Source organism: Alternaria arbusti (assembly GCF_024043155.1).
Source record: "Alternaria arbusti strain BMP 1465 chromosome Unknown scaffold_5, whole genome shotgun sequence".
Lineage (NCBI taxonomy): Eukaryota > Fungi > Ascomycota > Dothideomycetes > Pleosporales > Pleosporaceae > Alternaria > Alternaria arbusti.
The window spans coordinates 1187836-1215728 of record NW_026249945.1 but is presented as its reverse complement, the minus strand read 5'-3'; the positions used below and the strand labels follow the sequence as shown (position 1 = coordinate 1215728).

Here is a 27893-nt window from a genome sequence, read left to right as displayed (position 1 = left end):
AGCAACTCGCAACAGTCCCGGCTCTAGGACGCGATGCTTGTGCGGAGGTTGCGGTTGCCGTCGCGGAAAACGTGTGAGAGAAAGTCGGGGCCTGCCTTAGCGCGCCGTTCCCTTGGCGCCTTACCCCTGTCACCGAGGCCAGACCATGATGCATCATTCACTCCTGGCGCAGACCGCGACTATAACGACAATGGCTTTACGCGCTGCTGAGTGGCACAAGCTGCCTACAAGCCTCACTGAGCTATGCATCAATACGACTTTGCGATGTGGACAATCATTCAGGTATCTTTCCCTGCCTCAGTACTCGAGTCGCAACATTTCCTAACCTGCGACCAGATGGCGCAAGTCAGCTGATGACGTGTGGTCAATGGCTCTCCATGGTCGCATACTGTCCCTCCGTCAGGATGCCGAATATCTCCACTATCGCGCCACGTACCCGCCTGTCACCACCGCTCTCCCTACGCCACCTCCTTCCAAAGCTCCCTCGGTCGCCCCCGAAGAAGACGATACCGCTGCTCTTATCAAACACTACTTCAACCTCGCGCCCAATCTTGGCCAGTTATATGAACAATGGGCAGCCTCCGACGCCAACTTCAAGAAGCGCGCGCCCAAATTCACAGGCATACGGATTCTGCGGCAGGACGCTTGGGAGGCACTCATCGGCTTCATATGCAGTAGCAACAACAACATCAGTCGCATATCGGGCATGGTGCACAATCTTTGCTTGCACTACGGACCACATATAGGCACCATCGACGACATACCCTACCACGACTTCCCCACACCCGATGCCCTCTCAGGCCCCGACGTCGAAGCGCATCTCATGAAGCTTGGTTTTGGATACCGCGCTAAATACATCGCAAAGACTGCTCGAATGGTCTCCGAGGACAAAGGCTTGAAGTGGTTGGAGGACCTGAGCAATCCAGAGTGTCCGCAGTTTGGCATGGAAGAGAAGCCCGCCGGAGAGATGCTCGAAGGTGGTCGAGAAGGATACCGGCAAGCACATGAGGAGCTCCTTGCCCTCCACGGCGTGGGTCCAAAGGTCGCAGACTGTGTGTGCCTCTTCGGGCTCGGCTGGTCCGAGTCTGTACCCGTCGACACCCATGTCTGGCAGATTGCACAGAAAGACTACAGGTTCGGCAAGGGCAAGCATAGTAGCTTGACTGCTGCTACGTACGCTGCCATTGGAAACCTGTTTCGGAAGTTGTGGGGTAAAGAAGCTGGATGGGCGCATTCCGTCTTGTTCACGGCGGACCTAAAGACATTCTCGGATAGGGTCGTTGCGAAGGTCGAGGTGAAGGAAGAGGAGGTCACAATAAAGAAGGAGGAAGAGGACATTGTTCTGGAAGAGACAGTCAAGAAGGAGGTTGTCAAGCGGAAGCGTATAAAGAAGGAGCCCGAGGAGCCGACCGTGATAGTGAAAAAAGAGGGAACTCGCAGGAGCAAACGACAACGAGCTTAGACTAGTTCTGCAATCAACACGGCAATAACCTCATCTCCACGGCTGCCAGTCACTATAGTGTCACGTTCCACGACTCTATCGCTCGAGCAAAAAAAGGTCCTTGCTATTCGGAGTGGTAAATAGAAGGTCAAAACATACAACAGCGGAGAGCAACCAGTGGTCACGGTGAAGCACGAAGGCACACGCAGGAGCAACCGACAAAGAACATAGACCAGCCCTACAATCAACAAGTCAGTACCCTTATCCTCGTACACCTGGGCAGCTCATTGCTGCCAGTCACCCTAGTGTCGCGTTCGACTATGACACCACGGTAGCTAAAAAATTCCTCTTTTCTGCCATCGACACGCAAAAAAGTGCAAAAACATACAACAGCGCGTATTCCCCGGTGGTCACCCACCCGAGTACTAATGCGCCGGTATCATGCTTGTATATGGCTGAGCGGACGGGAAGCCTAATTCTCATGATCCTATGGTCGTATGTGAAGGAATGGGCGTTTTGGGGATATACGTAGGGAGACACCACCGAAAGTTCACCTCAAGGCCACACTGCTTAGGAACACTAATTCAATATAAGTAGACACCTAATGCACATCATCGGTGGCACTTCGGCCCGTAAACTGTAACCGTTGCGGACTTCACTAGCTTTAGATGCAGACCCACACTTTTCGGGCACTTGGGAAGCGACGACTGTACATCTGACTCCTTCCCCACTACCATCTTCTCTATCTAGAACTTGACTATGCGACACGAACATCGCGGATACTTTTCGAGACTCCAGACATCGATGTCCTACACTGCGATGTTGCTACTGGAAACATTTTTGCCTTCGGGTAGTGACGATGGTCTCAGCTTGGTCCATAAGTTGACCGATCGTCTCCAATAACCTCCCAAAACTCCTCGACAATCTCTTTCTGTCCACTGGACGCCGGTCTGACAGCTAAGTATCTTCGATTGTCAATGGGTGGGAACCAGTCACCCGGATGTCCATCCACGATCATCCCACCAGCTTCGTTCAGGATACACCATGACGCAGCGACGTCCCATGCCCAACACCCACACTCCCAAAATATGTCCTGTTGTCCTGCTGCAATCCTGCAGATCGTCATCGCGGCCGAACCGGTGCAGCGGAGCGAGTTAACGAATCGCCCGCCGGTTGCTTTGGTTCTAGCAAGAGTCGTGAAGACTTTTAAGTTCAGCTCAAAATTGACACCTTCGCGATCGCTACCCCATTCAATTCCGATACAAGCAGGGCCGAGCCCATTCAATGGACTATTGCTAAGTGGAAGTTTCTCCGACTTTGACCCTCGATGAACGAAAGCGCCGCAGCCTTTGATTGCGGTATAGAGTTCATCCAAGAACGGGTTGTAGACAACGCCAACTGTGGGCTGTCTCTTTACGACAAGGCCGATCGAAACACACACCGCTGGAAACCCATGAACAAAGTTTGATGTTCCGTCGATTGGATCAACGATAAAAGTTGGGGCGTTGGTGATGGGAGTACCGGAGGTGTACGTCTCTTCCCCGATGAAGGCAAACATGGGGTACTTCGCCTCTAACGAGCGCGATATCAGCGTCTCCACAGCCTTGTCGGTATCCGTCACAATATCGGCAGCTGAAAAGTATTAGCCAATACGATGTTCTGCCTTTGAGAGCTATCGACATACTATTCTTTTTGGACAGGTTGTCGAAGCTCGAAGGGTTTGCCGCTACAATGATCTGGCCACATTGTCTAGCAAGGCTGACGATAAAGTCTTGGATCTCCGATAAGGGCACGTTTAGCGAAGGCATGGTGCTGAGTTGTTGTATCGGCACCTTGGATGAAGTGCATTCAAGAGGAAGAGAAGGACAAAATGCCGTCAGGCTGGATTGATGTGCGTCAGCTGAACTCAGACGACCTATGATCGGTGAATTCGGGCGCAGTTCTTAGGTCGAAATTGCATCCACGGCCCGCAAATGGTTCTCAGGCGGTCTCGGCTAGCTGACCTGCAACGCCGGCATAACTATCCCACACATCAAGTTGCGATTTGACGCGCATGTATGGCTAATGTGTACCTAGGCTAGCGCAATGTCTTGCTCCGCGGAGTTAGTCACCATATTGCTACTGCCATTCTTTCAGATGCATCTTGTAATGTAGCACTATAGGCCCCTAGGATACCATCAAAGCTAGCCTCGACTACTGGGCTAATTCTACGGGCGCACAACGAGACGCGAGCTACGGGAGCGAATGTCTCGGGCGACAGACTCACATTATATTGTATTCCGGTCACAAAAAAGCCACAAAGGCTGAGGCTTCACATGATGGTTTTGCAAACGAACGATTCGTCCGCGATTGCCAAGGTAGATTGTACGGCGGCCTGCCTGGAGCATGCAGACAACGACATTGGTGGAAGGCGGACCAACGCATGTCGTGAGGCTTGCTGTCCCCGTGGCCGTGGCCAAGTTAGCCCTATCAAATCGTCTTTGACACCTCGGGCGAAGCCTTCACGCGGCATGTTGTACTTTTATGTGCAGCCTTCGAGTCTCGTCGCTCAACCTGCTACAGCCTGATCTTGTTAAGGTTTGGAAACACCCTTTCATCAACTATCCACTATCATTCGGTTGTTTGATTCAAACTTGAATCCTCGCGTTTGCGACATGGCGTTTTTCGACTCAATCCGTTTGAAGGAAGGCAAAAGGTCCGCTCGGTTCATTCAGCTTCATGTCTCCGACTCATCCGAAGAACCGGGCGAACTTTTCATTCGAGGCACGCTCAACGTATTCTTCCTGGACGAGGCCCCCGAGTATGAGGCTTTATCGTACACATGGGGTAAAGAAGGCCAGCGAATCGACATCCAGCTGAACAACCAAAGCTTCTCAGTGTCGCCTAACTTATATGCTGCGTTGCGACAGTTCAGCCGCGGTCAGAAAGGTGCGTTACCTAGGAGGCTCTGGATCGATGCGATCTGCATAAATCAGAGGGACAACGATGAAAAGTCGAAACAGGTCATGCAAATGACTGAGATCTACACAAAAGCAAGAAGGGTTCTGTTGTGGCTAGGCGACCCGGACGAGTTCACGAGTCTAGCATTCGATACCCTACGACGCTTCGCTCGAGACGACGGGACTACGGACGGCAGTGTCACATATCGCGATTTACTTGCTACACGAAAACAGAGAGTGGAGGCTATTGGCAGGCTCGCCGAACGGCCCTATTTCGCCCGCGTATGGGTGATACAAGAAGCTGTTGCTGCCAGAGTTGCCGTCGTCGTCTGCGGGGATGAGTCTATGGACTTGATAGAGTTTTCTCGAGCGTTCAGTCGACTTACCGGCTCCGGCTTGTACCCGCACGCACTTGCAATCAATGTGACAGGACTTGGGAACTGGCGAAAGTACTTTCAACGTCCGCCATCCAAGGATCGAGATGATGCAGTTGATCTTCAGGCACTGCTCATGTACTCTCGCGACAAACTCTGCCAAAATGCCCGAGACAAAGTATATGCGCTAAGGGGAATTAGTACACAACGCTTTGCCGAGGGAGTGATTGTGGACTATAAGAGTCCCGTTGAGCGCGTGTATATCGATTGCGCCAAACACTGGCTTAGCATCCGTTCCGACTTGCGAGTTCTCTCGACCATTGAGCCTCGTCATTCCGCAAACCCATCTGCTCTCAAGCTCCCGTCCTGGGTACCCGATTGGTCGCAGCACAATCATCCTTCCGGTGTCATGCAGAGATATTTTCGTTTTCTTCCGGGAAAAATGTTTCGCGCTTCGGGCAAATCAGTCGCAAATGTCAGCTTTGACGAGAAGCATGATGTACTCGCGATAAAAGGCAAGCGCTTCGACACCATCAAGCGAGTCATCTCAGCACACCCCACGCTACTAGGTACTGGCGATGAAAAGACGCTTTTGACGCCTTCAAAATTTCTGGGTTTTCTAGATCAGTTGGGATATCAGGATGTGTACGGGCACACGGGCGAGGCCTTCCCTAATGCAGCGTTACGGACTGTGACAGCAGACCGCACGGGATTGTCTGCCCGAGTGGCGGACAGTTACCGATGCAAATACCTTACCGCCTATTCTAATTGGCGACTGGAAAGCGATAGCTCCATCACCGACCTACCGGAGGGCGCCTGGAAGGAACTCTCTAACTCGGTAGCACAAATCCTTGACGACAAAGATCTGTTCATCACCAGTAACGGATACATGGGAGTCGCGCGTTCAGGGTTTGCTACCGGAGATCTAGTATGCGTTTTACTTGGGGGTGAAGTACCGTTCATCCTTCGGCAGCTCGATACTGAACGAGAAAGCTTTCGAATGGTTACAGAATGCTACGTTCACGGCATTATGGACGGAGAGTTGATGCACGGCGGCAATGATGCGAAGGACGAACTGTTCTGCATCTCATAGTGAAGCAGGTATTGATTGGTTGGAAGAGCGTTGTATTCGAGTGCAGTGCCTGTTCACCCGAGAAGGTATGTCATTACGTGTGGATGACCCCCGCCACGATAAGCGCTAACCTTCCCGAGATCCGTGGACGCGACTGGCCAGCCATAAAGACCACACCTCGCCATATCTCAGCTGCAGCCAAGTCCTTAGCTCCAATCAACCTTTCGTAGGCCTGTGCGACTCGCAGCTATGCTGCACATAGGGACGCCACCTATGTGGCCCTATCTCAATAAGCAATTCGCGTGGCGGGGGCATGTATCAATTTGCAGGAAGATTCTCACTTTTTCCTTTCAATACGAAAATCTTGATGAACGGAATGTCGAACCACAGTTTCGATGAAGAAGATGCTCTCGCCAGATTTGACAAGCTGGCAGCAATGGGCATCATTGCCTATGGACCTTCACGTGCAGTACAGGTGATGGACGCGGGGTTCCGGGTACGTACCTTCATCTAAAACATCAACAATCCCTAACAAGCAGTATAGTTCGAGTTCCGCATCTGCCCTACATGGGCCAAAAAGCCCTTGGAAGTCAGCGACGTCCTCAAACTTGACGACGATATTCCAGAGCCCGAGAAATTTGGACCTGGTAGTGACATCTTCCGGAGTCATCCAGATCAGGTGATCAAGACCATCAACAATACCCATATGCTGGCTTTGAACATATTTCCAGTCTTTCGGCCGCAATACCTGCTCCTTACGATGGATACCTTTCGTTCGCAAAATGAATGGCTACATCATGAAGACATCGAAGCTGCATGGGCGTTTCTTCAATCAACAGCGAGCCCTCATTTCGCCATGTACAACTGCACTAAAGATGCTGGCTGCAGCAGATATCATAAGCACTTGCAGATCATGAAGAAGCCAGAAGCCTGCGAATCCGAGTTTCGCTTCTTCCCGGATGTAAGCGATACTACGACAGCCATTCCGTACGTCGTTTTCGTGGAACGGCTTTCCGGTGGGGCCGCAGTAGACAGCAAAGCGATACTGGAGGTATACCTCAGTCTCATGAAGAAGTGTCGGAAGGTTCTCAAGATCCCCGAAGATCAGGACAAAGTGCTATGCCCTCATAACGTTATTCTCGATAAAGAATGGATCGCTGTTATCCCAAGGCGGTCAGGTAACGTTGAGGGCATAGGCGCCAATGCTGCTGGAATGATGGGCATGCCTACCATATCCAACAGCATGCTGTTCAAAAAGTGGACGGACATTGGTCCAGCGGAAGTGCTGAGTAGGTTGGGTGTACCCACCAATGATGTGAGTAGGCAAGAAGTAGCTGGACCCCTCAGCGAGGGGGATCAGACCTAAGACATCTTCATCTTCAACGGCAGCTCACTATCCGCTATAACAGGGCGTATCGTATCGCAAGGTTGCCGGATAACTGGAAGTAGAGGTGTGAGAGGCACGGGTACCTGAAGGCGCCAGTAGTGCCGCGCTAACCGCCCCCGCTCTTGGCGCGCACCCAGGCGGCATCAGAGTGGGCGATGCACTGAGACGACAAAGGGTGATGTTATTTTCATTCTGCCTTAACCTGTCTTGGCTATCTACCAAGACACGGTTCCGGGTCGGTCGGCTTCCAGTATGACAGATGACGTCGCGTTTGTTGCATCGCTGCTACCTACCTAGCTATACTTGAGCATTACCACGTATCGTGCTCTTCCTGTTCGCCTTCTTACTTCGCTCATTTCTCGTTTCCGCGTTCTTCACAGAGACTGCATCTTTCACAACATCATGACATCAACACTTAGTTCGGCCGCATGGGAAATAGTTCCGATCCCATCGAGCGTAGCCGTGCCTACACCCACGTCTTGTTCTCCAGGTATCGCTCCTAATGGTCTCAACATTACGGGACTCACAGGTCAGATCTGCCAAGTCAACGTTCCTCCAAACGATGTCAACATCACATCCTGTTGCAACGATGATGCCGAGGTCCGTATCTTGAACGACTGCACTCAGTGGTGTGAGGCAGACAATGGGAGCGATTTCTTCGACTGCGTCAACGATATGGCTCCTTCTTCGTACCCTTTCCTTGGCGGGCCGTGTCTAGTCGTGTCTGCAAGTCCGACTACAACGATGTCATCATCCAGCACCGGAATCGCATCGACACCGTCTACTTCCCAAGAGACTCAGACGCCCGAGTCCACTGAGGCGTCGCCTTCCACCACTGAGTCAGAAGAGGATGGCGCTGAAGCAACGGAGTCTCCCGATGTCGAAGGTATGCATCTAGTCACCTGCTTCTCTACAACGTGCTAACTCAAGTAGACGCCGCCATCATCAACCGGGGCCAGCATACGCTTGGCATGACAGTCCTTGCTGTAGCTACAACACTTAGCCTCTTGGCTTGGCTTTAGTCAAGAACACGTTTCGAATACGGAAGGAGACATGTACCGATCTGCATACATACAAACATAGTGTAAGAATGATATTGCCTTGCAAATCAGTAGAATGCATCTAATCCATCCCCACGCACCTTTTACACAATCTTCTCTTGTCATATGACGTGGTAAAATGAGCTGCTGCAGAGCAATCATCGAATTCAGTCTGAGTAGGGTAGCACATCAGGCCTACGCTTTGCTGATAGCAAGCACATACCATAGCATACTTAAAGCGCCCAGAAGAACGTAGCGGAATCATTCATATCTCATCGCCCATGCACGAATTCAAAGGCCATGTCGATAATGTGCGCAAAGAAGCGATTCAGTATCTACAAGAACAAGGCTTCTTCAATGTCAATTCGAGTGCAAGTAGTCTCAGCAACGAGATCGCACCAATCTTCGCTCGCGACCGGTTCATTGGCGTCTCACAGAACATGTACGAAAGCATGAGGCCTGCTCTGCAACTTGCGAGTCGATTTGTGGGAGACGAACGAGTTCTCGACTACTTCTGGCATCAGATGAGAAGCAGGACACTACCTTCCCAGACCTTCGTAGGAGACGCCCCGCCCCCACTAATTTACGTTTCAAACTATCGGCTAGTAGAGAAATCCGCCTTGATGGCCGAATGGAGGGAGAAACTGGACAACCTAACTAGCGTTTTGACTTGGAAGGTGCAAGAATCCGACCGTACACCGACAGACATGGATTTGGGGTTAACCTTCGCTTTTGATGAACTCCGAACAACCTTCTCAGACCGCACGACCAATAACAAGACTTACAACGAGATTCTAAGACTTTGCAATTGGCGTGAAGCCGATAGGAGCGCCAAGGTACGTAACGGTATGCTGGCTTATTGCGCCGATATGATGGGCGAGGGCTTGCGGTTTCGACCAGAGAGGGGAGCACCGACAAGTCCCTGTGTACTCCTGCACTCATTTTTTCGCAAAGTGCTCGATCCAGACTCCGAGACAACTGTGACAGATACTTCTGATCCTCCCCCTCCATCTAGCGTACAGAACCTTGGACCCCAATTCCTTCTCGCCCACGTCTTGCTCCACGAGTTGGCCCACTGTCTCGACAAATTTCCGACCTTCACGTGCAACGACCCCCGAGGTCTATCGATGGAAGCTTTTGCTAGCTAGGAAGAAGCCAGTGTCTTCCAATTTCCCGAATGTGGTCTCTCTTGGGAACGGGCAATCCTCCAAGGTCGTTGCATCAGATTCCATCAATTCGTCGCTGACCAAAGCAAGATAGCAATGAAATACACAGATATCGCTGCCCTTGCCGTCGCGAGTTTCAGCCACAAAGACGATCGCGGGATTGCTACATCGTCTACTTTCACCGTTGGTGAGAAAACTTACAAGGCCGCGACTGACTTCACGAGCTATGAGAAAGCATTGATCCCGTGGCAGTGGGTTTCAGACTGGTTTCAGGAGTCGCATTGGCATACCAGTCGGACTCGTGAACAAGTACTGGCCCTGCCTTCTCTGGAATGGAAAATGTCCTATGAATATCCTGCGCCAGACGACCCTTCCACGCTCGCTGATGAGATTGTGAGAATCCGGGTGAAAGTACCTCACGAGAATGAGCAGGAATAGAGGTGCATGCAAAGCTGCAGAGAAATGTAGAGTATGCAGCGTAGAAATTTACACCTGCCAAAAATACACACAGTCCCTTAAGCAGCTTGCTTTGTTGTCTCAACTCTCTCCTTCCCAAAAACATCATGCTTCGCATCCTCCACAATTCTGCACTCATACAGTTTGAACTTTCGTGCCGCCACTCTAGCTTCAAAGATTTCATCTAGCTCCTCTAGTGATCGCGCTTTCGTCTCCGGGAGGAAGAAGTAGAACCAGGCCACACATATGAAATTCGAAGCTGCCCATATGTACGTGTATTGCGGGCCCTGCGATCGTGTTAGCGTCACAGAGAAGAGAAAGCATGGTTACCCACCCAGTCAAGGTCCTGAGGGTTGATGAAGTATGGCGAGCAGAACCCGATCAGCCAAGCCAGGAAGTACCCAAGCGCATTCGCGCTGCCAACCGTCCAAGCTCGCAGTCTTGAACTAACAAGCTCTGTCGCCAGGGGACTTGTCGCAACGCCCACCCCGGCGTTGTAGCAAAACAGGAACAGTGCCGTAAAAGCTACTAGCACATTTCCAGTCTCCACTGAGTTAGGTTTGACACTACTTGCGATCCCGCAAGCAAGCTCGCAAAGACCGCATGCTATTGCCCCAGCGATCATGATCGTCCTTCTGCCAAACAACTTGTTCATGGAGTAAAGACCAAGGTGAACGCCCACGAAGCCAATACACGAGTTCATAATGCTGTACTCGAAGGCTTTCGTGATCCCGGCGATAGCGAGGAAGTAGGTTTGATAACCAATGAAGAACCAGACGCCACTCGCTGACTGGCTTGCGATCGTGCCCCAACAGAGTAGTGTGCGTCTCAAGTCGTTGCCGCGGAAAAGGTCCAAAAAGCCTGAACTTTGACTGAGCCTACGCTCTTCTTCTACACCACGGATCATTTCCGCCCACTCCAACTCTAGCGCTTCGCCATGATCGAAACGAAGACGCTCCAAGGACTTGCGCGCCGCATCATGTTGGTCACGATGTAGAAGCCATCGCGGACTCTCGGGGACGAAGAAAAGCGCTGTGCCGAGTAGAACCGGGACGATGAACATGCAGGCGAGGGGGACTTGGTAGGAGAGTTTCGAGAGGTAGCGTAAAGTGTAGTTGTCGATGATAGAGCCGATGATGCTTCCGAGATTCACGTAGAAAGAGAAGAGTCCGACCATGATTCTGCTGATTGTCAGTATAAACAGTGCCTGGGAAGACTGAAGAACATACTCCCGAAGATGCGCCGGTGCTGCTTCGCTACAGTACACCGTCGAGAACACGACGAAGAAGCCGTTGGAGAAGCCCAACAACAGACGACCTACGTATAAACCGGCCTTGGAGGTAGAGCCGATCTGCACCGACACTGCAGCCAAACATATGATGCATGCGAGCCACAAGGCCTTTCTGCGACCGAAGTAGCCGCCAAACACACCCGCAGCAATGGCAGATACGCACGAACCCAGATTTAGCAAAGAGGTCATGAGCTGTTGCACCGTCGACTATCTTGCGCGTCAGCAGCTTTCGCGATGTCATAGGCTATGTGGACTTGCATCAATACCATAGCCAAGCGGGCTTGTCGGGTCCTCATATCCAAACACCATCAAAAACCCAGGCATCGCCTGCAGACCGCCTACTGCAGCAGTATCAATGCCGTACTGCATGCTAGCAATAGCGACGGCGGAGCATATGAGTAAGCATTTGCGATTCGCCCACAAGGACGTCTCCTGAAGTTTCGCCATTATTGCTCACGCAGAGACTGACCGGTATCCATCTGCGAGAAGAAGGGATCGCAGCCTTATACAGCGAAACATGCGAGTCATGCGAGGTTAGCATCGTGGGGCAGTGAGGAGAAACCCATGTCTTCTCCGCACTGGCAGGGGTGTTATGCAAAGCTGTATGGAAATGCCCGACACCTTGCCATTTCGAGAGTTGATCAACCTCGCGAGTCGGCGCATACATACAATCCATGAATGATATCGTATCTCAGCCAATCCCTACTCGTAGAACGTGCTGAACGTGTACTTGGTTTCGCGATCATACTTCGCCAAGTCTTGCCGTGCTTGCAGCGCCTCTCGGATAACGGTTTGCTTAATCTCTTCGTGTCTGGGTGTAAATTTGACTTTGAATGGCTGGGGCCGCCAGTTCGATCCGCTCCTGCTAAACGTCAGTACCGATAACGCTTCATAGCCTTGGGGTTTCGAAACACGACTTACGTGAATTTGAAGATGTCAACAGGCACTTCCTCTCCCGTCTTTGGGTCCACCTCTGGCTCCAACTTGTATGCCCACACCAATCGCGCGATGCTGAGATGCGTACCCTGCTCAGCCAACGCTTGACCAGCACAGCTTCTTCTACCCCATCCGAAAGTCATATATCCCTTCTCACCAGGAAACGGTCTCTTATCATCCGTGTCGAGAAATCTCCTTGGATTGAAGCGATCAGGATCGGGGAATTCGCGCTCGTTGTGATGTATCGCCCAGACGTTGCCCTGCACCCAAGTACCCTTCGCGATATAGTAGCCGTTGTAGTAGTCATCTTGAGTGGGTGCATGAGCAGTACCTCCTATAACCGCCACTGAACGCCAGCGAAAGACTTCTTTGACGAAAGCGCGGAGATACGGAAGATCATCATCGAGCGTCGGACTTCGCGATCGACCCACCACACGGTCTAGCTCTTCCCAGGCGGGTTCAAGGGTCTCGGGGAAGGCACGCATTGCCAGTACCGCTGTTTGTAGAGTGCTACTTGATGTGTCCGCTCCAGCACCCAATAGGTTCGCGGCGAGATTGGAGATTTCGAGAGGATGAAGATTGAGGTGAGGTGCTTCGCGAAACAGGTACTTGGAGTAGTTCTCTTCTGGACATTGCTTGGCTTCTTCAGCCAAAGCATAGAAGAAATCGTTGCGGCCGTATTTGGGCTTTGCTGAACGTCGAGTATCACGCTTCCAGGGAGCCATCCAATTGGGAAACTTGGCCAGCCCTGTCTTTGTTAGTATGAATTTGAGTAGGTGGATTCGTAAATTACATGGGAAGGTCTCCATCAGTCGCGGAAAATCCTTGGCGACGACCGCCATCTTAGCAGAGGTCTGCATCTGAGCAATAACTTCAGTGATCAACGGATCTTGTATATCTCCAATCCGACGTCCAAAACCGATGATCGATACGACGCTCGTAGCGTATCGCTCGAAATGAGCGACGAATTTGTCGGGTGTCTCTAGCAGATCACATACTACTATCTTGTTTTCGTCGTCTTGCAGGCTTCGATGACGTTTGATCTGGTGGCATTAGTAAGAGAAAGATGCTTTCTTGCATCATGCTTACCTGCTGTATCCCAACACCTTGGTGGGTAACTCTCCTGAGGTCGCGAAACCTTTCACGCTGTACTTTTGTGTAGGTGTATTTGTGCAGCAGATTCATTTGGCCGGACATAAGCTCAGCGAACATCAGCATGCGGGGTCTAGAGTTGTAGATGTTTGCCCGCTTGACGAGAAGCTCATCAGCAGTCCACGCGTCATTGACCCAGACTGTCGGTCTCCTGTGCTGTGTTATTCACTGCTCAGAACGGCAAAACTGCTGTGGAACTAACCGCCCGATCCAGAACGTGATGAGCGGTGACTTGTATTGCTTCGATAGTTGTTCCATGAGATACCAAGGCTTTTCATCCGGCAGACTGAAGGTGTTCCCAACAATAGGCCAAGGCAACGGTCCTGGAGGCTGTTGGCGTATTAGTGACAGACTCGACATGAAGCTGGCAAAGGAGTAAGCAACTACCATTCGCCATCTTAGGTACAGCATGCGGCTGTAGTCGATTATAAGGGCGATGATGCCCGACAGAAGTAGGTAAGTAGCCCACATGCTCGCAATTACAGAAAGGCGATTATCTCAATAGTAGACCGAGAAGCTGGTGGGTGCAGAGAGCTTGATGCCAGCAATGATCATGATGTTGAGATGAGAAGCTTATACACGCGCCTTCACGTAATCATACCCGTTGCTTCGTTTTCGAATGCTACGGCTGGGGATCATCCCCACATTACCGTGGTGGGGCAGCCCGCTTTGGCTGTTCGCGGGAGGGCCGGAAATAAAGACATGCGTAATCCGCAATATGTGTATCGCGCCGGCATATCCAATTCGCTGCGAAAGCTACCAGACGCGTAGATAGGTATTGACGGGCTGGGTGAGAAGCGGGGTATGTGTAACGCAGTCCCTGTTATGTCTCCTGTGCTGGATTCCGTTGAACTAGAAATACGTGGAACAGACTCCGCTGGCCAGCCGAAGAAGATCCTTGGTTTCGAATTAGGACAGTATGCGCCTTTCGCTCAGACTGATGCATAGCGATGTTACGGCTCGACTTTCGGTGCGGTAGGTATGTTACTCACGGAGCCAGAACGGCTGGTCTTCGCCCAATGAAGCTCCGATGCATGGTATGTATCAAAGCCTAATAGTTTGTTGTGTCAAGATGCGGGCATATGCGGTGTTGATGCAGCGTTCTCGCCCAGCTGGTGTTGAGCAATCTCGCCAGATCTTGATGACGTAACGCGCAATGACGGATGCATCTCCGCGTCGGGTTAGTGCCTAATCGCGCTCGTTGCAGACACGCGGCCAGCAGCGCGCGCATACGTGACCAGTACAACTTATTGCATGTTAGACTCGAGCATGTCAAGCAAGCGTTCGACGACTCTTGCTAGATGACGACTGAAGCTACCGCTACTATGGGTTCGATCCAAGGCTCTGACAGCGCCCACTATGTGCCCAATGGCACCAATGGCGTAAAGCGTGAGTCTCCACCTGGGCACCTGCACGATGCAATGCAAGGCACAGTCCAACCCCGACGCTAACAGCACCAGGCCGGCGAAGGTCAACCGTTCTCAATGCGAGATCGCATGTGAAGCAGGAACTATGGAAGCAGGCGCCGATACTTATTGGCAGCACCAACTTCGAGCCTCTTCCTGATGCAAAGAACATCTTGATAACTGGTGGAGCTGGCTTCATGTACGTTGCGACGAGAGCACGGGAAGTTGTGAGCTGTGCGTCTCTTGATCTTGTCTTTTGATGCATCACGACTGACTCAACAAAATAGAGCTTGCTGGTTCGTACGGCATCTGGTGCTCACATACCCACACTACAATGTCGTATCATTCGACAAGCTGGACTACTGCGCTGCGCTGAACAACACGCGAATCCTCGATGATCGACCCAACTTTACATTCGAACAAGGCGACATAACGTCACCGGCGGACGTGAAGCGCGTCTTGCGAAAACACAAGATCGACACGCTCTTCCACTTCGCGGCGCAATCGCATGTCGACCTCAGCTTTGGCAATTCATACGAGTTCACCAACACCAATGTATATGGCACCCATGTTCTGCTTGAGAGAGCGAGAGAACATGGTGTCAATAGGTTCATACACATCTCGACGGATGAGGTCTATGGCGATGTACCTGTGGGGGCGGCAGATCTGGGCGAGACGAGCATACTGGCACCTACAAATCCATACTCGGCGAGCAAAGCAGCGGCGGAAATGATGGTCAGCGCGTACAGAAGTAGCTTCAAGCTGCCGCTAATCACCGTCCGGGCGAACAATGTATATGGGCCGCATCAGTTTCCTGAGAGTAGGCCATCCTAGATCCTAGGGTTGATGACTGAGCTGACTCATGCAGAGATTATCCCAAAGTTCATCATGCTGCTACAACGAAAACAGAAGCTCTTACTCCATGGCGACGGCTCACCCACGCGACGATATCTGTACGCAGGGGACATTGTAGACGCGCTAGACACCATACTTCACAAAGGCGACATTGGTCAGATCTACAACATCGCGTCAAAGGACGAGATATCGAATTCGGACATATGTCGCAGGCTGCTGGATGTCTTTGAAATATGCCATGACTCCCCCTCCGAGCTGTCGAAATGGGTTGAGCACACGGAAGACCGACCGTTCAACGACCAGCGCTATGCGACAGACGGGACCAAGCTGAGTGCGCTTGGCTGGGAACCTAGGACGAGCTTTGATGAGGGCCTGAAGATCACAGTGGACTGGTATCGGAGATTCGGCGAAGTATGGTGGGGAGACATAAGCCGCGTCCTGACATCGTTTCCGGTGGTAACGGGGAATGAGATCTGGACAAAAGAGGAGCACGAGGATCTACCCTCTTCTGACGGAGAGGTCACACATGAGGAGGACAGCGCGATCTGGACAACGTAGCCTCGCAAATGCTTGCTATTTCTGTTTCAGATTACATGACGAAGATACCCAGATGGTGTTGTAGAGTTCAGTATATGCGTACGGGTGGACTTTAACAGGGCCAATTTAGGCGCGGTGCCTGAGTGCGGCTGCAGGGACCAAATGATGTGGGCCCAACCATGCGACAGCCCTACCAATCTTTGCATTCAAGTTTGGAATTCGCTGCTCGGGACAGATCTCTCAAAACGAGATGCAGAGTTTTTTGTGCTTTCACTCGAACCCACGGTTGGAACTTGTCTTGTAGCTATTTCGAGCGGTTCCTTGCAAGCGGCCCTCAGCCACAAGCGGTGGCGTACTCACCCCAGGGCTCCGCCTTCGCTAGCGGCATTGGGCGCTTCGCATGATTGAAACACCAGATGCAGCAAAACATTCATTGCTCAAACGCGACTTCCTCTACCTGTGACATTCATATAATACTGCATCGCCTCTTCATCTCGTGCCTTCCTTCATTCACTTTTCGAGTTCCCGCTGCGAGACCCTGAACCTTGGCTCGCCCAATCGATAACCTTGGAACGCACCCCACAATTCCCTTGGTGCTCCCCGACCCGTCAGCCCTCACCGCACCCACCCCTGACGTCGACGCATACAAGACGCGACTCATCTCCTCGTCTTCTTCACCACACCCAAAACTCTACACCTGAATCATGGGCCTGTTCTCCAAGAAGAAGGACAAGGGCGGCAAGGAAAGCCCAGCCGCCCAAAACCCGTATGCCGCACCTGTAGGCAAGGACCCGTACGCGCAACCACCCCCCTCGTACTCGAACGAAGGCCAGGACAACTCGTTCCGCCAAGAGAAGACGCCGGCTGTCACCGGCCCGGGCCAGAGCTACGGACAGCGACCAGGCGGATACGGTGCGCAAGGAGGCAGCTACGGCGCACAGTCAGGCTATGGAGCCGATCGCTATGGCGGAGGCGCACCGCAGAGGCCCGGCGGCTACGGAGGCCTGGGAAGGACTGCGTCCAACGACACCATGAGCACCGAGGCAGGCCGCAACGAGCTGTTCGGCAACGCTCCCCAACGCCAGCAAGCGCAACCGCCTCAGCAGCCCAGCGCCCTGGGTCAAAGCGGTGCCTATGGCAGCACCCCTGGTGGCGGATATGGCGCTGGTGCTCCCGGTGGCTATGGCTCTGCGCCTGGTGGCTACGGAGCATACGAGGACCGCCAATTGACGGCTGAAGAACAAGAAGAGGAAGACATCGACGCCACAAAGCAGGAGATCAAGTTCATGAAGCAGCAGGATGTTGCGAGCACCAGAAACGCTCTCCGTCTAGCTGAGCAGGCTTTGGAAACCGGTCGAGGAACTCTAGGGACACTAGCAGCACAGGGAGAGCGTATCCATAAGTACGTTGGACACATCTTCACACGTTCATACGCAGCTAACTCGTTTCTAGCACGGAACGCAATCTCGACCTTGCCTCTATCCAGAGCGACAGAGCAAATGGACAGACTAAGGAACTGGCCCGTAAGGACACATCCCTCAACACGAATCATTCATGACTAACCCGTCTCCAGGCATCAACGCAAGCATGTTCTCCATCGTCCCCAACCCCTTCACAGGCAACTCCAAGCGCGAGAAGCAGATGCAACAAGCCATGGACCAGCACGCACGCGACCGTGACACCCGAGAACAAACTAACCGGGCCAAGTGGGAGTCCGGAGCCCGCGCAAACGAAGCTCAGCGTAAGCTGGCGACAGGCGGTGGTCCACAAGGCAACAACAAGAGCTCGCTGGCTGCGCGCTCCAAGTTCCAGTTCGAGGCTGACGAGGAGGATGACGAGATGGAGAACGAGATCGATAACAACTTGGGTACGTACTCCCCGTCTATTCCATCGATATGTGGATTCTAACAGATTTGTTTCAACAGACCAACTTCATGGCATGGCCAAGAACCTTAACCAACTCGGTCGCGCGATGGGCGAGGAGGTCGATAATCAGAACACGCACATTACACGCATCACTGGCAAGACAGATTCGGTCGATGACAAGATTGCCAGGAACAGGCTCAAGTTGGATCGCATCCACTAGGTCTGCACTCCAGCAAGGCGAGCGAGTGCTTGCTTTAGGCCCGTTTTAGGGTCAGGGTAGATTGATGGCATCAATCGAGATATAGAGCTTGGGATACGGCATCGTAGGCGTTTTGGACACAATGACACAGTTTTCACCTTGATCTCAAAAAGCAGGTTGACCGTGCTGGTTACGAAAAGTAATATTGCTTGTGCTTGATGCCCAACTATGTATACTCAACGCCCGGACAGTATTCCAAGATGACCCCAACTGCTCGAAGGACCGTCCATGTTATACCACATCCTTTCATTACTCATTACCCATCAACCGTGTCCCCTTAACCATACCTACGCCAACAACAGCTTGTAACTCGCCACTTCGAATGCGCGAACCTCGATTGGCACACCCTTCTCCTTCACTTCTTCCGCTCCTACCCTCATGTCGTTTATCTCCAGCGGCTCACCCTCTGGGTCCTCCAGCGCATTGACCTTGATCACCTTCTTGACATCGACATCACCCCAGGTAAGCACGCCCTTGCTCTTTCCACCCAAACTGTCGTAGATGCGTAGAATAATCGAATGACCCTTCTTGATCGGCAGTTCACCACGGCTGACATCCTCGTCGTCTTCACCGCGCTTGATGGTGTCGAGCACGAGGTTGGGTGCTCCGTAGATGTGGAAGGGGTTCAGAAGGCCACTGTGCATGGCGGATGGCGGGGCGTGCAGACCCTGGCGGCCAACGATCTTCAGCGGGTTGTTGAACTCAAAGGCCTTGCGCACTGTGCGTTCGTCTAGGCCGCCCTTGTGAGGGAAGATGGCGTAGCGAGTCTTGTGGCTTCCCATGTCGGCGTGGGCATCTGGGGCCTTGGGAGAGCGGAGAAGGGACAGACGCATGACGTTTCCGGCGACTGCGAAACCGTACTTGCTGTCGTTCAGGATCGAGACACCGTAGGTAGCCTCAGAAAGATCGGCCCACTTGTGACAGCAGACTTCGAATTTAGCCATGTCCCATGTAGTGTTGTAGTGCGTGGGTCGGCGCACGATGCCGAACTGCGTCTCGTAGCTGGCTTCTGTGTTCACAATGTCGACTGGGAACTCGACCTTGAGGAACCTCATTGTCTCATGCCATTCAACTTCTGCGTCAAACTCGATAGCGCTGGGTGTGTTTCCTACGGCTGCAGGCAGACTCATGGTCGTCTTTACCCAGGACTTGTCTGAGACCTTCGTCTCAATCACCAGGCTCACACGGTGAACGCTGTTCTCCGCAATGGTCACCTTGCTGGGCTCGAGTTCCTGCCGGGACTGAAGATGGTAGACTTCGACATCCCAGGCTTGCCAGTATAGTGGCTTGTCGTCGTAGATTACAAGCTGACCGGCTTTGGCACCCTTCGGGATCAGTTCGCGATCGGCGGCAATATCGAAGAGTGAGGTGATGGCACCGTTGTTGACCTGTACAACGAATTGCGAGTTGCGGAGTTCGTAAACATTGGGATGGATCTCCTCAATGGTCGCCTTCTGGGCAGGGTACGCAGAGTGGAGTGGGAACACGTCCAGAGCGCCCAAACCCTTCTGAGATCCGTTACGATGAGCAAGACCGTACTCTGCCCCTGGAGGACTATACTTCGTTCGACTTGCCTCACTCGGCAACTTGATGATCTCAGTACGGCTCCATGGTAAGGTGTTTATCGCGAATAGCTTGGTGTCTTGATCCCAGCTAGTTTCATCGTTGAAGCCAAGTTCAGCAAGGGCGTCGGAAAGCAGCCTCTCTCCAGTAGCAAACACTTCGGCGTAAATCTAAAGAATTCAGTCATAAAGTCTAGTTTGGGAATCAGCAACATACCCGATCGGAGTCGTCATAGCACATTTCGATGGAGCTTCCAGGCAGACAGTCATGGAACTGACACAAGAGCACGTTCTCCCACATGTCATCAATGTCCTTCTTCGGGTACTTGTACGAGCTCTTCTTGCCGAAGCCGTTCTTAATTGTCGCCAGAGCCGCCAGGTACTCAATGTCCCTCAGCATGATCTCCGACTTCCTGTTGTTGCGCTTGTTGTTCGACTGTGTAGTGTATGTACCACGGTGAAGTTCAAAGTACAGCTCGCCATACCATGTCACGAGCTCAGTACCATTCTCGACCTTCTTCTCCAGGCGGTCGAAGAAGTCGTCTGCTGAGTCGCCTAGCTTGACGCGAGGCAACAGACCAGCAGTGTCGCTGATACCACGGCATCGCCTGAGTTTTTCAAGGTGCTGCCATGTCGGACCACCGCCTCCATCTCCTTTGCCGAATACAATCAGCGAAGACTTGTCTTGGTCTAGCGACTTGTGCTGCGTGACGCTGCGCTTGACGTCACCGAAGTTTGCTTCGCATGTATATGTCTCCGAGGGAGGCATATGACAGATGACTTGGCTATTGTCCAATGCGACCCAGTTGAATGTCGTGTGTGGGAAGTTGTTGATGTTGTTCCAGCTTAGCTTCTGAGTGAGAAATCTGGTCATGCCTGAGATGCGACAGATTTGCGGCAATTGCGTCGAGTATCCGAAAGTGTCCGGTAGCCAAAAAGTGCGACACCGCTGGCCAAATTTGCTCTCAAAGTAGCGTTGGCCGTACAAGAATTGTCTGATGAGCGACTCTCCACCAGGAAGGTTGGTATCATGCTCGACCCAACTACCACCAATGGGCTGGAAGCTTCCTTCCTTGACCTTCTTCTTAACGCGATCGAATGTAGAAGGGTAGTACTGCTCGAGCCACTTGTATTGCTGCGCTTGTGAGCAGCAGAAGCGAAGCTCGGGGTATCGCTCGATGAGGTCGCATTGGTTCGACCAGGATCGGTTGACCTTTCGCTTGGTCTCGTCGAATGGCCAGAGCCAACACGTGTCAATGTGGCAGTAGCCGATACCGTGTACGATAGCCTCCTGGTTGGTCTCGTATACTTTGTGCGAGTCTACGTCCTTACCGACATACTCAGCCGCAATCTTGCGGCATGCTTTGATGCTCTCTTGGCTTCCATTGCCCGCAATAAAAGTGTCGATGATGCGGTTGCCGACCTGCTGGGCATCGTGGGCTTGCGTCGAGTCCCCAGGGAACTCGCGAGCGGCATCTCCAATCTCCCAGAAGTCAAAGTATAGCCCTCTCGCCTCCAGGTTGACCGCCTGGACCTCAGCAGTGTGCAGCGTGTAGTATTTGTCCGGGTCCGGTGGCTGAATCGAGTCGCCGCCGGGAGCATTGCCGAACATGCCGTTGCAGGCCATCTCGATGTAGAAGGTATGCTCTTTGCCGTCTCTAAACTTCTTGGGCAGGATCCATTGTGTGCGTTCACCACCACCTGTCAGTCCATGGACAGTGTGTCCATCTTCGGTCCAGATCAGGCCCTCGTTGTTTGCGTCCCAGACAAATTCAAGATGTTCTTTGTCCAGCATGTGCTTGGGCACCGTAAGCTGGACCTTGAACCAGTGGGTCGACCAACTGGGGCCAAATGACTCGCCGACTTTGGTGGGGTGGAACGCATGGGAAGTGGCTTCCTTAAAGAGCGGGCGCGAGAGGTTCGGGGGCGAGTAGACGGAGAGCTTCACCCAGTCGGTACCGGACGCGACAGCTTCGGTGAGCTTGCTGTATGACGTATGAGCATCTTGGAGCCGGGGACAGACGATTAGGAAGGCGTGAAGGTTGAGACTCACCCAATCAGACTCTGTTCCCTGTACTGTCCTGCATCGAGGAACTGCCTCAGTCGGCTCTGGTAGATGCTGTGGATCTGCTTGCCAACGGGACCAGCCGCCAGCTGTGGGTAGTCTTTGGCCACGGGGACGGGCATGTTGCGGTGCGATTCTCCTCCCATGGTGGATGAGGCTGGAGATGGGGATTGGGACTCGGTCGAGGCGGTGTGGAAATGTCGACAACGTCAACAGCACGCTACAGCAGCTGTGGTACCTTGCATGGCTCCGGCTGTGTTGGGGAGGAGCTCTCCCCGCATCTTGGCGATGGAGGCCCATGCTCCCTGCCCCATGATCCATTACCCACTCATCTCCACTTGGTCCCATCTTGCAGTTAAACTTCCTTTTCCAACCTTTGCGGATGGTCGGGATCTCGAGGCGATGAATTTGCCAATACTCGTCCATTCAGAGTGAAGTTGTAGCGTATTTGGGTGGCATTGGGGTGATCATGCAAGCGCGACGTGTGGTTTCACTGCGCTGTACTCCGTCTGCGTCTGACTTGTCTCTTGTATGCCAGGTCCATGTCGTGCTCATCCGGTATGTCGGGGCAAGTGTCGATCTTTCTTCTCTGTGTGCATCTTCAATATGCCCCGAGGCATTGTTCGCGTCCTCTTGGTACTCTTATCATCCGTGACCTCATCTCCAATGTCTTCAACACTTCGTTTCCTCTTCTTCTCCTTGCTGTGCAGGAATTCGTGCATTCTTCGGTGCCCGTTTGTACCAACTGTCCCTTTTCCCATTGTGTGTTCATCTTCGGGTAGATATCCCACCTCTACAGCCCCTAGATGTCGATTGATAGAATTTGCCAGCATCGTTTCACCAAGCAAGACCGCCATGCGATCATCCCAACGTCGCTTCTTGTTCAAGATATTTCGTATGCTGTAGACGTCTTCGATTTCACGACGCTGGGCCATCGTATCGGCCTCTACCTGCGGTAGTCTACTGGCTACCACATTGGCCGCTGGACCTCGATAGCCTGTATCACCCTGCTCGACTTCAAGCGGTTCGCAACGCTCAGCTTTCAAGCTGTCGTGGCTGGCTGAGGACGACGTTGGCCCTTGTGAGAGTGGTGTGGAGGAGTCGCGATGCATCGAGGGACTTGTCGCCTCACCATTGCGCTCGTCTGGCCTTGAATTAGGCAACATGTATTCGGCTCGCAGCGGGCTGTGGCCATGTATGGGATAGTATGGATCGCGCCAGGGTGTGTTTTGGAGCGGATATGAGGTGAGGAGGCACGATGTCAAGTCGGAAACGTCCAGAGGCGGCGTCTTACTAGCCAGAGGTGTGAAGATTAATGAAGATACTAAGTCAAGCATGTCGCTGATGTGATGTGCAAATGGGCTTGTGGATGAGGAGGTAAGTGTCTTCAGCAGCAAGGGTCTTGACATCGTAGAGGTAATCAAGTTTCTTCTATTGTCTCTATCAAAGCGGAGCGCGCGTCAAGCTAGTCTAATCTGGGAGACAGCATTCACTGTGCGACTTGACAATAGTAACGTCAGTACAGAGTGGGAGAAAGTGAAGGTTCGCACGAATTTGCCAAGGTGAAAGTGAAAGGGGACCAGGGCCAGTTTCTTCAGATAGCAGGATATGAAGATACGCAGTAGAGAGAATAGAATGATGTTGATTATCTTGTGATAGTTAAGAGGGTACACGATTATGTTTACACAAAGGCAGGAATGATCAAGTGAAACGTCGATGTTTGTTGCATTGTGATAAATATTGCAGAATTCAAGACATGCCATCCAACTAAGTAACGAATAAAAACTAGGGAGATATAGCTACACTCTTGAGTGAGCTTTACACTACCGGCTACAGATGAGACACCCACGACGCATCTAACACTGGCTCTTACTATCGGCAACCCTCTGCCCACCAACCGCACCATTAAACCCCTTCAACAAAGTATACATCCCCTTGACACTAACCTTATAAGTCGTGCTCTTAGTCTGATCACTACTCGTCGCCCCGTTACAAGTAACACTACTCTTCACGCCCGTCAAAGTACTCTGACTCCCTGAACTCGAACTACCTCCCTGATTCGGCGAATCAACACCCGCCGCACACGCCGCATAAGCCGAGCTCTTCAGCCATTGCGTTTTCTTACCGTCTGAAGAGGTGCCAATGGGAATGTAAAGGCTGTTGACCTGCTCTGCTTGCGCGGACGCAGCAGGCCCGGAGTCAGCGGCGCATGATGAGGCTGCTTCGGCGCCTTGTGCGTTTTTAATGGATTGCGAGTTTAGGGCGTTGGCGGTGTTGGCGGAGGTGAAGATGAGGACTTCGCCTAGGGCATTGGTTGTAGCTACTGCTGTGCTGTTTGCAGCGCCGGACGAGGATGTGGAATCGGAGTCTGTGCCGTCGAGGGCGGCAGCTGCGGCGGATGCGGCGTTGCCTGAGGAGAAGGATGTCGTGATCACGCGAGCTTGTCGGCCATCTGCCAGTGCTGTTGCGTTTGAGACGCTGTTTCCACCTTGCTGTGAGGTGGAGTCGGAGTCCGTAGTGATGTTCCTAGGCGCCGAGGGATTGATAGAAGTAAATTGTGTGTTGTATGCCTTTCCGTCTGCGTAGTTGGCTATCCAGGAGACGAGAGTACCTGAACTGGCGATGAGTGGGATTTTGACCGTGTAACCGTTCACAAGGAGTGCCAGAGGGTTGGATGATGATGGGCTGGAAGATGTTGGTACCCGCACGCCGAAAGAGTAGTCGATTGGGAGGGATATCTCGGGCAGGAGGGCATCTGCAAGAGCTGCTCGGGAGCGGAAAATGGCGGGAAGGGCTGTGGCGGATGCCACGAAGAGGAATGAAGTGAGACGCATTTTCAAGTCTGGAGGCGGAGACAGTGGAATGGAATCAGTATGTTTTAATTCCTGCGATATCATGCTCTCGGTTTTATATGGCATCGCCGACTCCCATTATGTCACACTGGTCGCGTTGCGTCATGCACGAATTGTAGTAGTGTTCAGTATTTGGCAGGCCTTTTCCGTAGACACCTGTTGGGGTAAGTCAGGCGCTCCTTCTCGGGCCTAGATACTCCTACTTCATGGCCGAAAGGACGCCGGCATGTTGTAGTGTGCCCTAACACCCGACCGGAAGCCTTCTTCGAGTGTAGAAGATGTGACTTCTAGTAGGCATATAGAAGCTATCAGAAGCCGTGTGGAAGAAGGCGTCGCTGTGACTTCATCGGTATCTTAGCCTCTCCATCACATCTAGATGAATCCGATGAACGGAACGACGGTCGATCCTCTTGCACTCCTGGCTCCAGTTAAGGCGCGCCCAGAATGCCATAATGGAGGGGTACCTAGAGCTCTTGCTAAGGTAGTGTGTACCGTACTTCTACTAAATCGTACATTGGCCAGAGCCCACATTCATTGCATCGAAAGATGTGAGCCAATCGGAAAAGTCGCAAAATCGAAAATGATTTGACTTGCTTTGGCACCAATCACTAAGGTGTAAGACGTCGGCTGCTCGGAACGTAGTGACCTCTTCCAGCACGGCTACCAAGGCCGTGGTATAAGACGAACACTCTTCCATGCGCCTTCAATGGCTCTGGAAGATGACGGGAGCATTGTCTCATTGTGTAGGGTCTCGCTGAACTGTCTTCCATTTCCTGGTGAGATGCGACCGACAGTTTCACAAAAGGTACTGTCTTGTTACACCACTAATAGAGAGATTCCAGATGAAGCCATTGTAGAACGAACGATGATGGTTTGCGATGATGCCCTGCAAATTCTGCGGCAAGTACTACGGTTTGTTTGTGTGGCCTCGCTGCGAGAGGGGCCATTGGCATCGGTATCGCGATGATACGCTTGAAAGTCGCACTGATCTTGGCTTAAGAGCCGTTGCTACCAGACACACGATGAAGGGAACTTGCGAGTTGCTCGCACGGACAAATCCAAGACAATGCGCAACATCTGCCGGGCGGTGGCTGCACTTATGCTATAGCACACACCGGTGGCACGCTACGGACCGGCCCATGTCGGCTTGGGGCAGACATAGCCCAGGAGCTTTTCGCATTCGACAGCTGACGCACGAGCAAACTCTCGTCAAAGCAAGGAAATGGAGAAGGGTGGCTGGGAAAAGCAGCAGCCTGCGCACAAATGTTGGGTCGCTCTTTCCCCAGGTAGTCCAGAGGCATGGACGTAGGTGATCTGGCAGACGCACGCTAGCTGGCTTCTCCTCGATCTCAGCGCACGATCAGGTCCGAGCGCTCACACCAACCCGAATCGGTCTATCGAGAGGTCATTGATGTCATCCCGGCGCGCGTCTGAGAGGAACGAGACGTGCTCTACCAGCTTCCAAGGTGCTCTGGCCGCCATACGGAATTGTGAAGACTTCATGATGTAGGTGATTAAGGGTGGCTGGCTGTTTAAGATGAGAGCGGTCGGGGCTTGCGCAGGTACCTGTACGTCAGTGGAAAGAGCAATCCGGGGTAGTACAAAGATTGTTTGCTGGACGCTTGTTCTTCTGGAATGTATCGCACGCTTCTCCCCCGACCGTCTTTGCTTGTTACTGCATATCGCGCACCTCGTGTGACTACAACTCCTCTCAGACTTGCTCTTCGTTCAGTCTCATCAAAAATGCCTTCCAAGACCGACGACAAGTACACGGATCCGCAACTGCGTGATGAAGTCAAGGAGGAGATCCAAGCTGGTGACAAGGGAGGCGAGCCCGGCCAATGGTCAGCCAGAAAGGTAGGCTTGACTAATGCGAGTGTTCTTTGCACCACTGACACAGTCAATTACAGGCACAGATGATGGCATCCGAGTACAAGAAACGCGGTGGAGGGTATACCACAGACAAGAAGGACGAGAAAGCGGAGCATCTGGATGAGTGGACGGAAGAAGAGTGGCAGACAAAGGACGGCAGCGGAAGCGCAAAAGACAAGAACGGCTTGGAACACCGCTACCTGCCGAAGAAGGCATGGGAAGAGATGAGCGAGAAGGAGAAGGAGGAGACAGATGCCAAGAAGCAGGAGGGAGGCAAAGAGGGCAAGCAACATGTCGCTAACACCTCCAAAGCTGCACAAGCGAAGAAAGACGCGACCAAAGACGGCGAGAAGAGTGGCTTTACTAAGATCGAGAAGAAGAGCAAGACGGACTGCACGACACAATGGGACGACCCGGACCACATGGAGGAGGATCAACGGGCATACCAGAAGTTCTTGGAGAGCAGCCGGAAATCCAAGAGTCCCCCGCAGGACGATCATCCAGGTCAAAAGCGAGGACGTGGCGCAAACATAGAGGCTCCCAGTGCCAACAAGAGACAGAAGAGCACAGTCAACAAGCACGACAAGCCTATTGGAGCTGCCGGCGACATAACCCGTGTTCCGAAGAAGGGCCAGAAAGTTCAATGGCATTCGCTCCCTGGCTACGTTGACGGCGAGGTTGTGGAGGTTCTGTATGAAGAAAAGCAGGTCGACGGCAAGAAGGTCAAGGCAAGTAAAGAGGATCCCAGGGTGGTGTTGAAGAGCGACGCATCGGGGAAGATTTGTGTACACAAGCCCGAGGCAGTGTACTTCGATTAGAGCATGGTAGTGTTGCCAACTGGAGTTGGAAGCACGAGTTCACGGACGTTCGGAAGAGCACGTGACAGACTCAATCGTCCACGGATGTCATCTTCTCTATTCGGCGTCGGTGAATAGGGAGGTGCCGTAGCATGTAGCAGCAGTGCTGTGTCAACAAAACCCATTCTATTACTCCAGACTCGATGCACGTCGTGGCCCAGGTGGCGATTGTCAGTAGCGCAGAGCTAGTGCTGTGAGGGTGTGATGCGGCACTCAAACCCAGGTAGTTGCCTGGATGCATCCAACGTCGAGGTCTGGACGTGGTTCACCAGGCGAAGGTCGAATAGGAAGTGTACGGAGCGGGAATAGCAAGCTGTTCGCTCCGCCGTGTGTACTGTCTATATGACCGCCGACAGGACGGGCCTAGTTGCAGACGTAGCGGGCCTGGGCCGCATCCAGGCAAGACGGGGAAGGAGCAGAGGTGCATGCGACGAGGGTGTGATTGGGCGGGCAGGAGCGATCTGCACGTCTCCCTAGGTGGTGTATCCACGGCGACGCTGCAGGTCCT

At 52.6% G+C, this 27893-nt stretch overlaps 11 protein-coding genes across 11 annotated transcripts; 8 read left to right on the top strand and 3 right to left on the bottom strand.

Annotated features, from left to right (window-relative positions):
- Positions 1-190: 190 nt before the first annotated feature.
- Positions 191-1462, top strand: J4E86_004917 (uncharacterized protein; the record flags this gene model as incomplete). Its single annotated transcript, XM_051445454.1, has 2 exons — positions 191-282; positions 337-1462. The coding sequence occupies 2 exons, from the start codon at positions 191-193 to the stop codon at positions 1460-1462; spliced, it is 1218 nt and encodes a 405-aa protein (XP_051303551.1).
- A 2633-nt stretch (positions 1463-4095) lies between these two features.
- On the top strand, positions 4096-5847 carry J4E86_004916 (uncharacterized protein; the record flags this gene model as incomplete). The annotated part of the gene is made up of 1 exon (XM_051445453.1): positions 4096-5847. One exon carries the CDS (start codon positions 4096-4098, stop codon positions 5845-5847), a length of 1752 nt encoding a protein of 583 aa, XP_051303550.1.
- A 346-nt stretch (positions 5848-6193) lies between these two features.
- Positions 6194-7192, top strand: J4E86_004915 (uncharacterized protein; the record flags this gene model as incomplete). Its single annotated transcript, XM_051445452.1, has 2 exons — positions 6194-6322; positions 6371-7192. 2 exons carry the CDS (start codon positions 6194-6196, stop codon positions 7190-7192), a joined length of 951 nt encoding a protein of 316 aa, XP_051303549.1.
- Positions 7193-7957: 765 nt separating this feature from the next.
- On the top strand, positions 7958-8235 carry J4E86_004914 (uncharacterized protein; the record flags this gene model as incomplete). The annotated part of the gene is made up of 2 exons (XM_051445451.1): positions 7958-8099; positions 8147-8235. 2 exons carry the CDS (start codon positions 7958-7960, stop codon positions 8233-8235), a joined length of 231 nt encoding a protein of 76 aa, XP_051303548.1.
- A 299-nt stretch (positions 8236-8534) lies between these two features.
- On the top strand, positions 8535-9401 carry J4E86_004913 (uncharacterized protein; the record flags this gene model as incomplete). Its single annotated transcript, XM_051445450.1, has 2 exons — positions 8535-9089; positions 9276-9401. 2 exons carry the CDS (start codon positions 8535-8537, stop codon positions 9399-9401), a joined length of 681 nt encoding a protein of 226 aa, XP_051303547.1.
- A 533-nt stretch (positions 9402-9934) lies between these two features.
- J4E86_004912 (uncharacterized protein) lies at positions 9935-11355 on the bottom strand (the record flags this gene model as incomplete). Its single annotated transcript, XM_051445449.1, has 3 exons — positions 9935-10162; positions 10210-11056; positions 11105-11355. The coding sequence occupies 3 exons, from the start codon at positions 11353-11355 to the stop codon at positions 9935-9937; spliced, it is 1326 nt and encodes a 441-aa protein (XP_051303546.1).
- Positions 11356-11868: 513 nt separating this feature from the next.
- On the bottom strand, positions 11869-13665 carry J4E86_004911 (uncharacterized protein; the record flags this gene model as incomplete). The annotated part of the gene is made up of 6 exons (XM_051445448.1): positions 11869-12028; positions 12088-12850; positions 12896-13145; positions 13192-13405; positions 13457-13584; positions 13642-13665. The coding sequence occupies 6 exons, from the start codon at positions 13663-13665 to the stop codon at positions 11869-11871; spliced, it is 1539 nt and encodes a 512-aa protein (XP_051303545.1).
- Positions 13666-14579: 914 nt separating this feature from the next.
- Positions 14580-16073, top strand: J4E86_004910 (uncharacterized protein; the record flags this gene model as incomplete). The annotated part of the gene is made up of 4 exons (XM_051445447.1): positions 14580-14643; positions 14715-14859; positions 14948-15480; positions 15529-16073. 4 exons carry the CDS (start codon positions 14580-14582, stop codon positions 16071-16073), a joined length of 1287 nt encoding a protein of 428 aa, XP_051303544.1.
- Positions 16074-16756: 683 nt separating this feature from the next.
- Positions 16757-18138, top strand: J4E86_004909 (uncharacterized protein; the record flags this gene model as incomplete). Its single annotated transcript, XM_051445446.1, has 4 exons — positions 16757-17454; positions 17505-17575; positions 17626-17919; positions 17978-18138. 4 exons carry the CDS (start codon positions 16757-16759, stop codon positions 18136-18138), a joined length of 1224 nt encoding a protein of 407 aa, XP_051303543.1.
- Positions 18139-23660: 5522 nt separating this feature from the next.
- Positions 23661-24638, bottom strand: J4E86_004908 (uncharacterized protein; the record flags this gene model as incomplete). Its single annotated transcript, XM_051445445.1, has 1 exon — positions 23661-24638. One exon carries the CDS (start codon positions 24636-24638, stop codon positions 23661-23663), a length of 978 nt encoding a protein of 325 aa, XP_051303542.1.
- Positions 24639-26399: 1761 nt separating this feature from the next.
- On the top strand, positions 26400-27346 carry J4E86_004907 (uncharacterized protein; the record flags this gene model as incomplete). Its single annotated transcript, XM_051445444.1, has 2 exons — positions 26400-26513; positions 26567-27346. The coding sequence occupies 2 exons, from the start codon at positions 26400-26402 to the stop codon at positions 27344-27346; spliced, it is 894 nt and encodes a 297-aa protein (XP_051303541.1).
- Between the last annotated feature and the right edge of the window lie 547 nt (positions 27347-27893).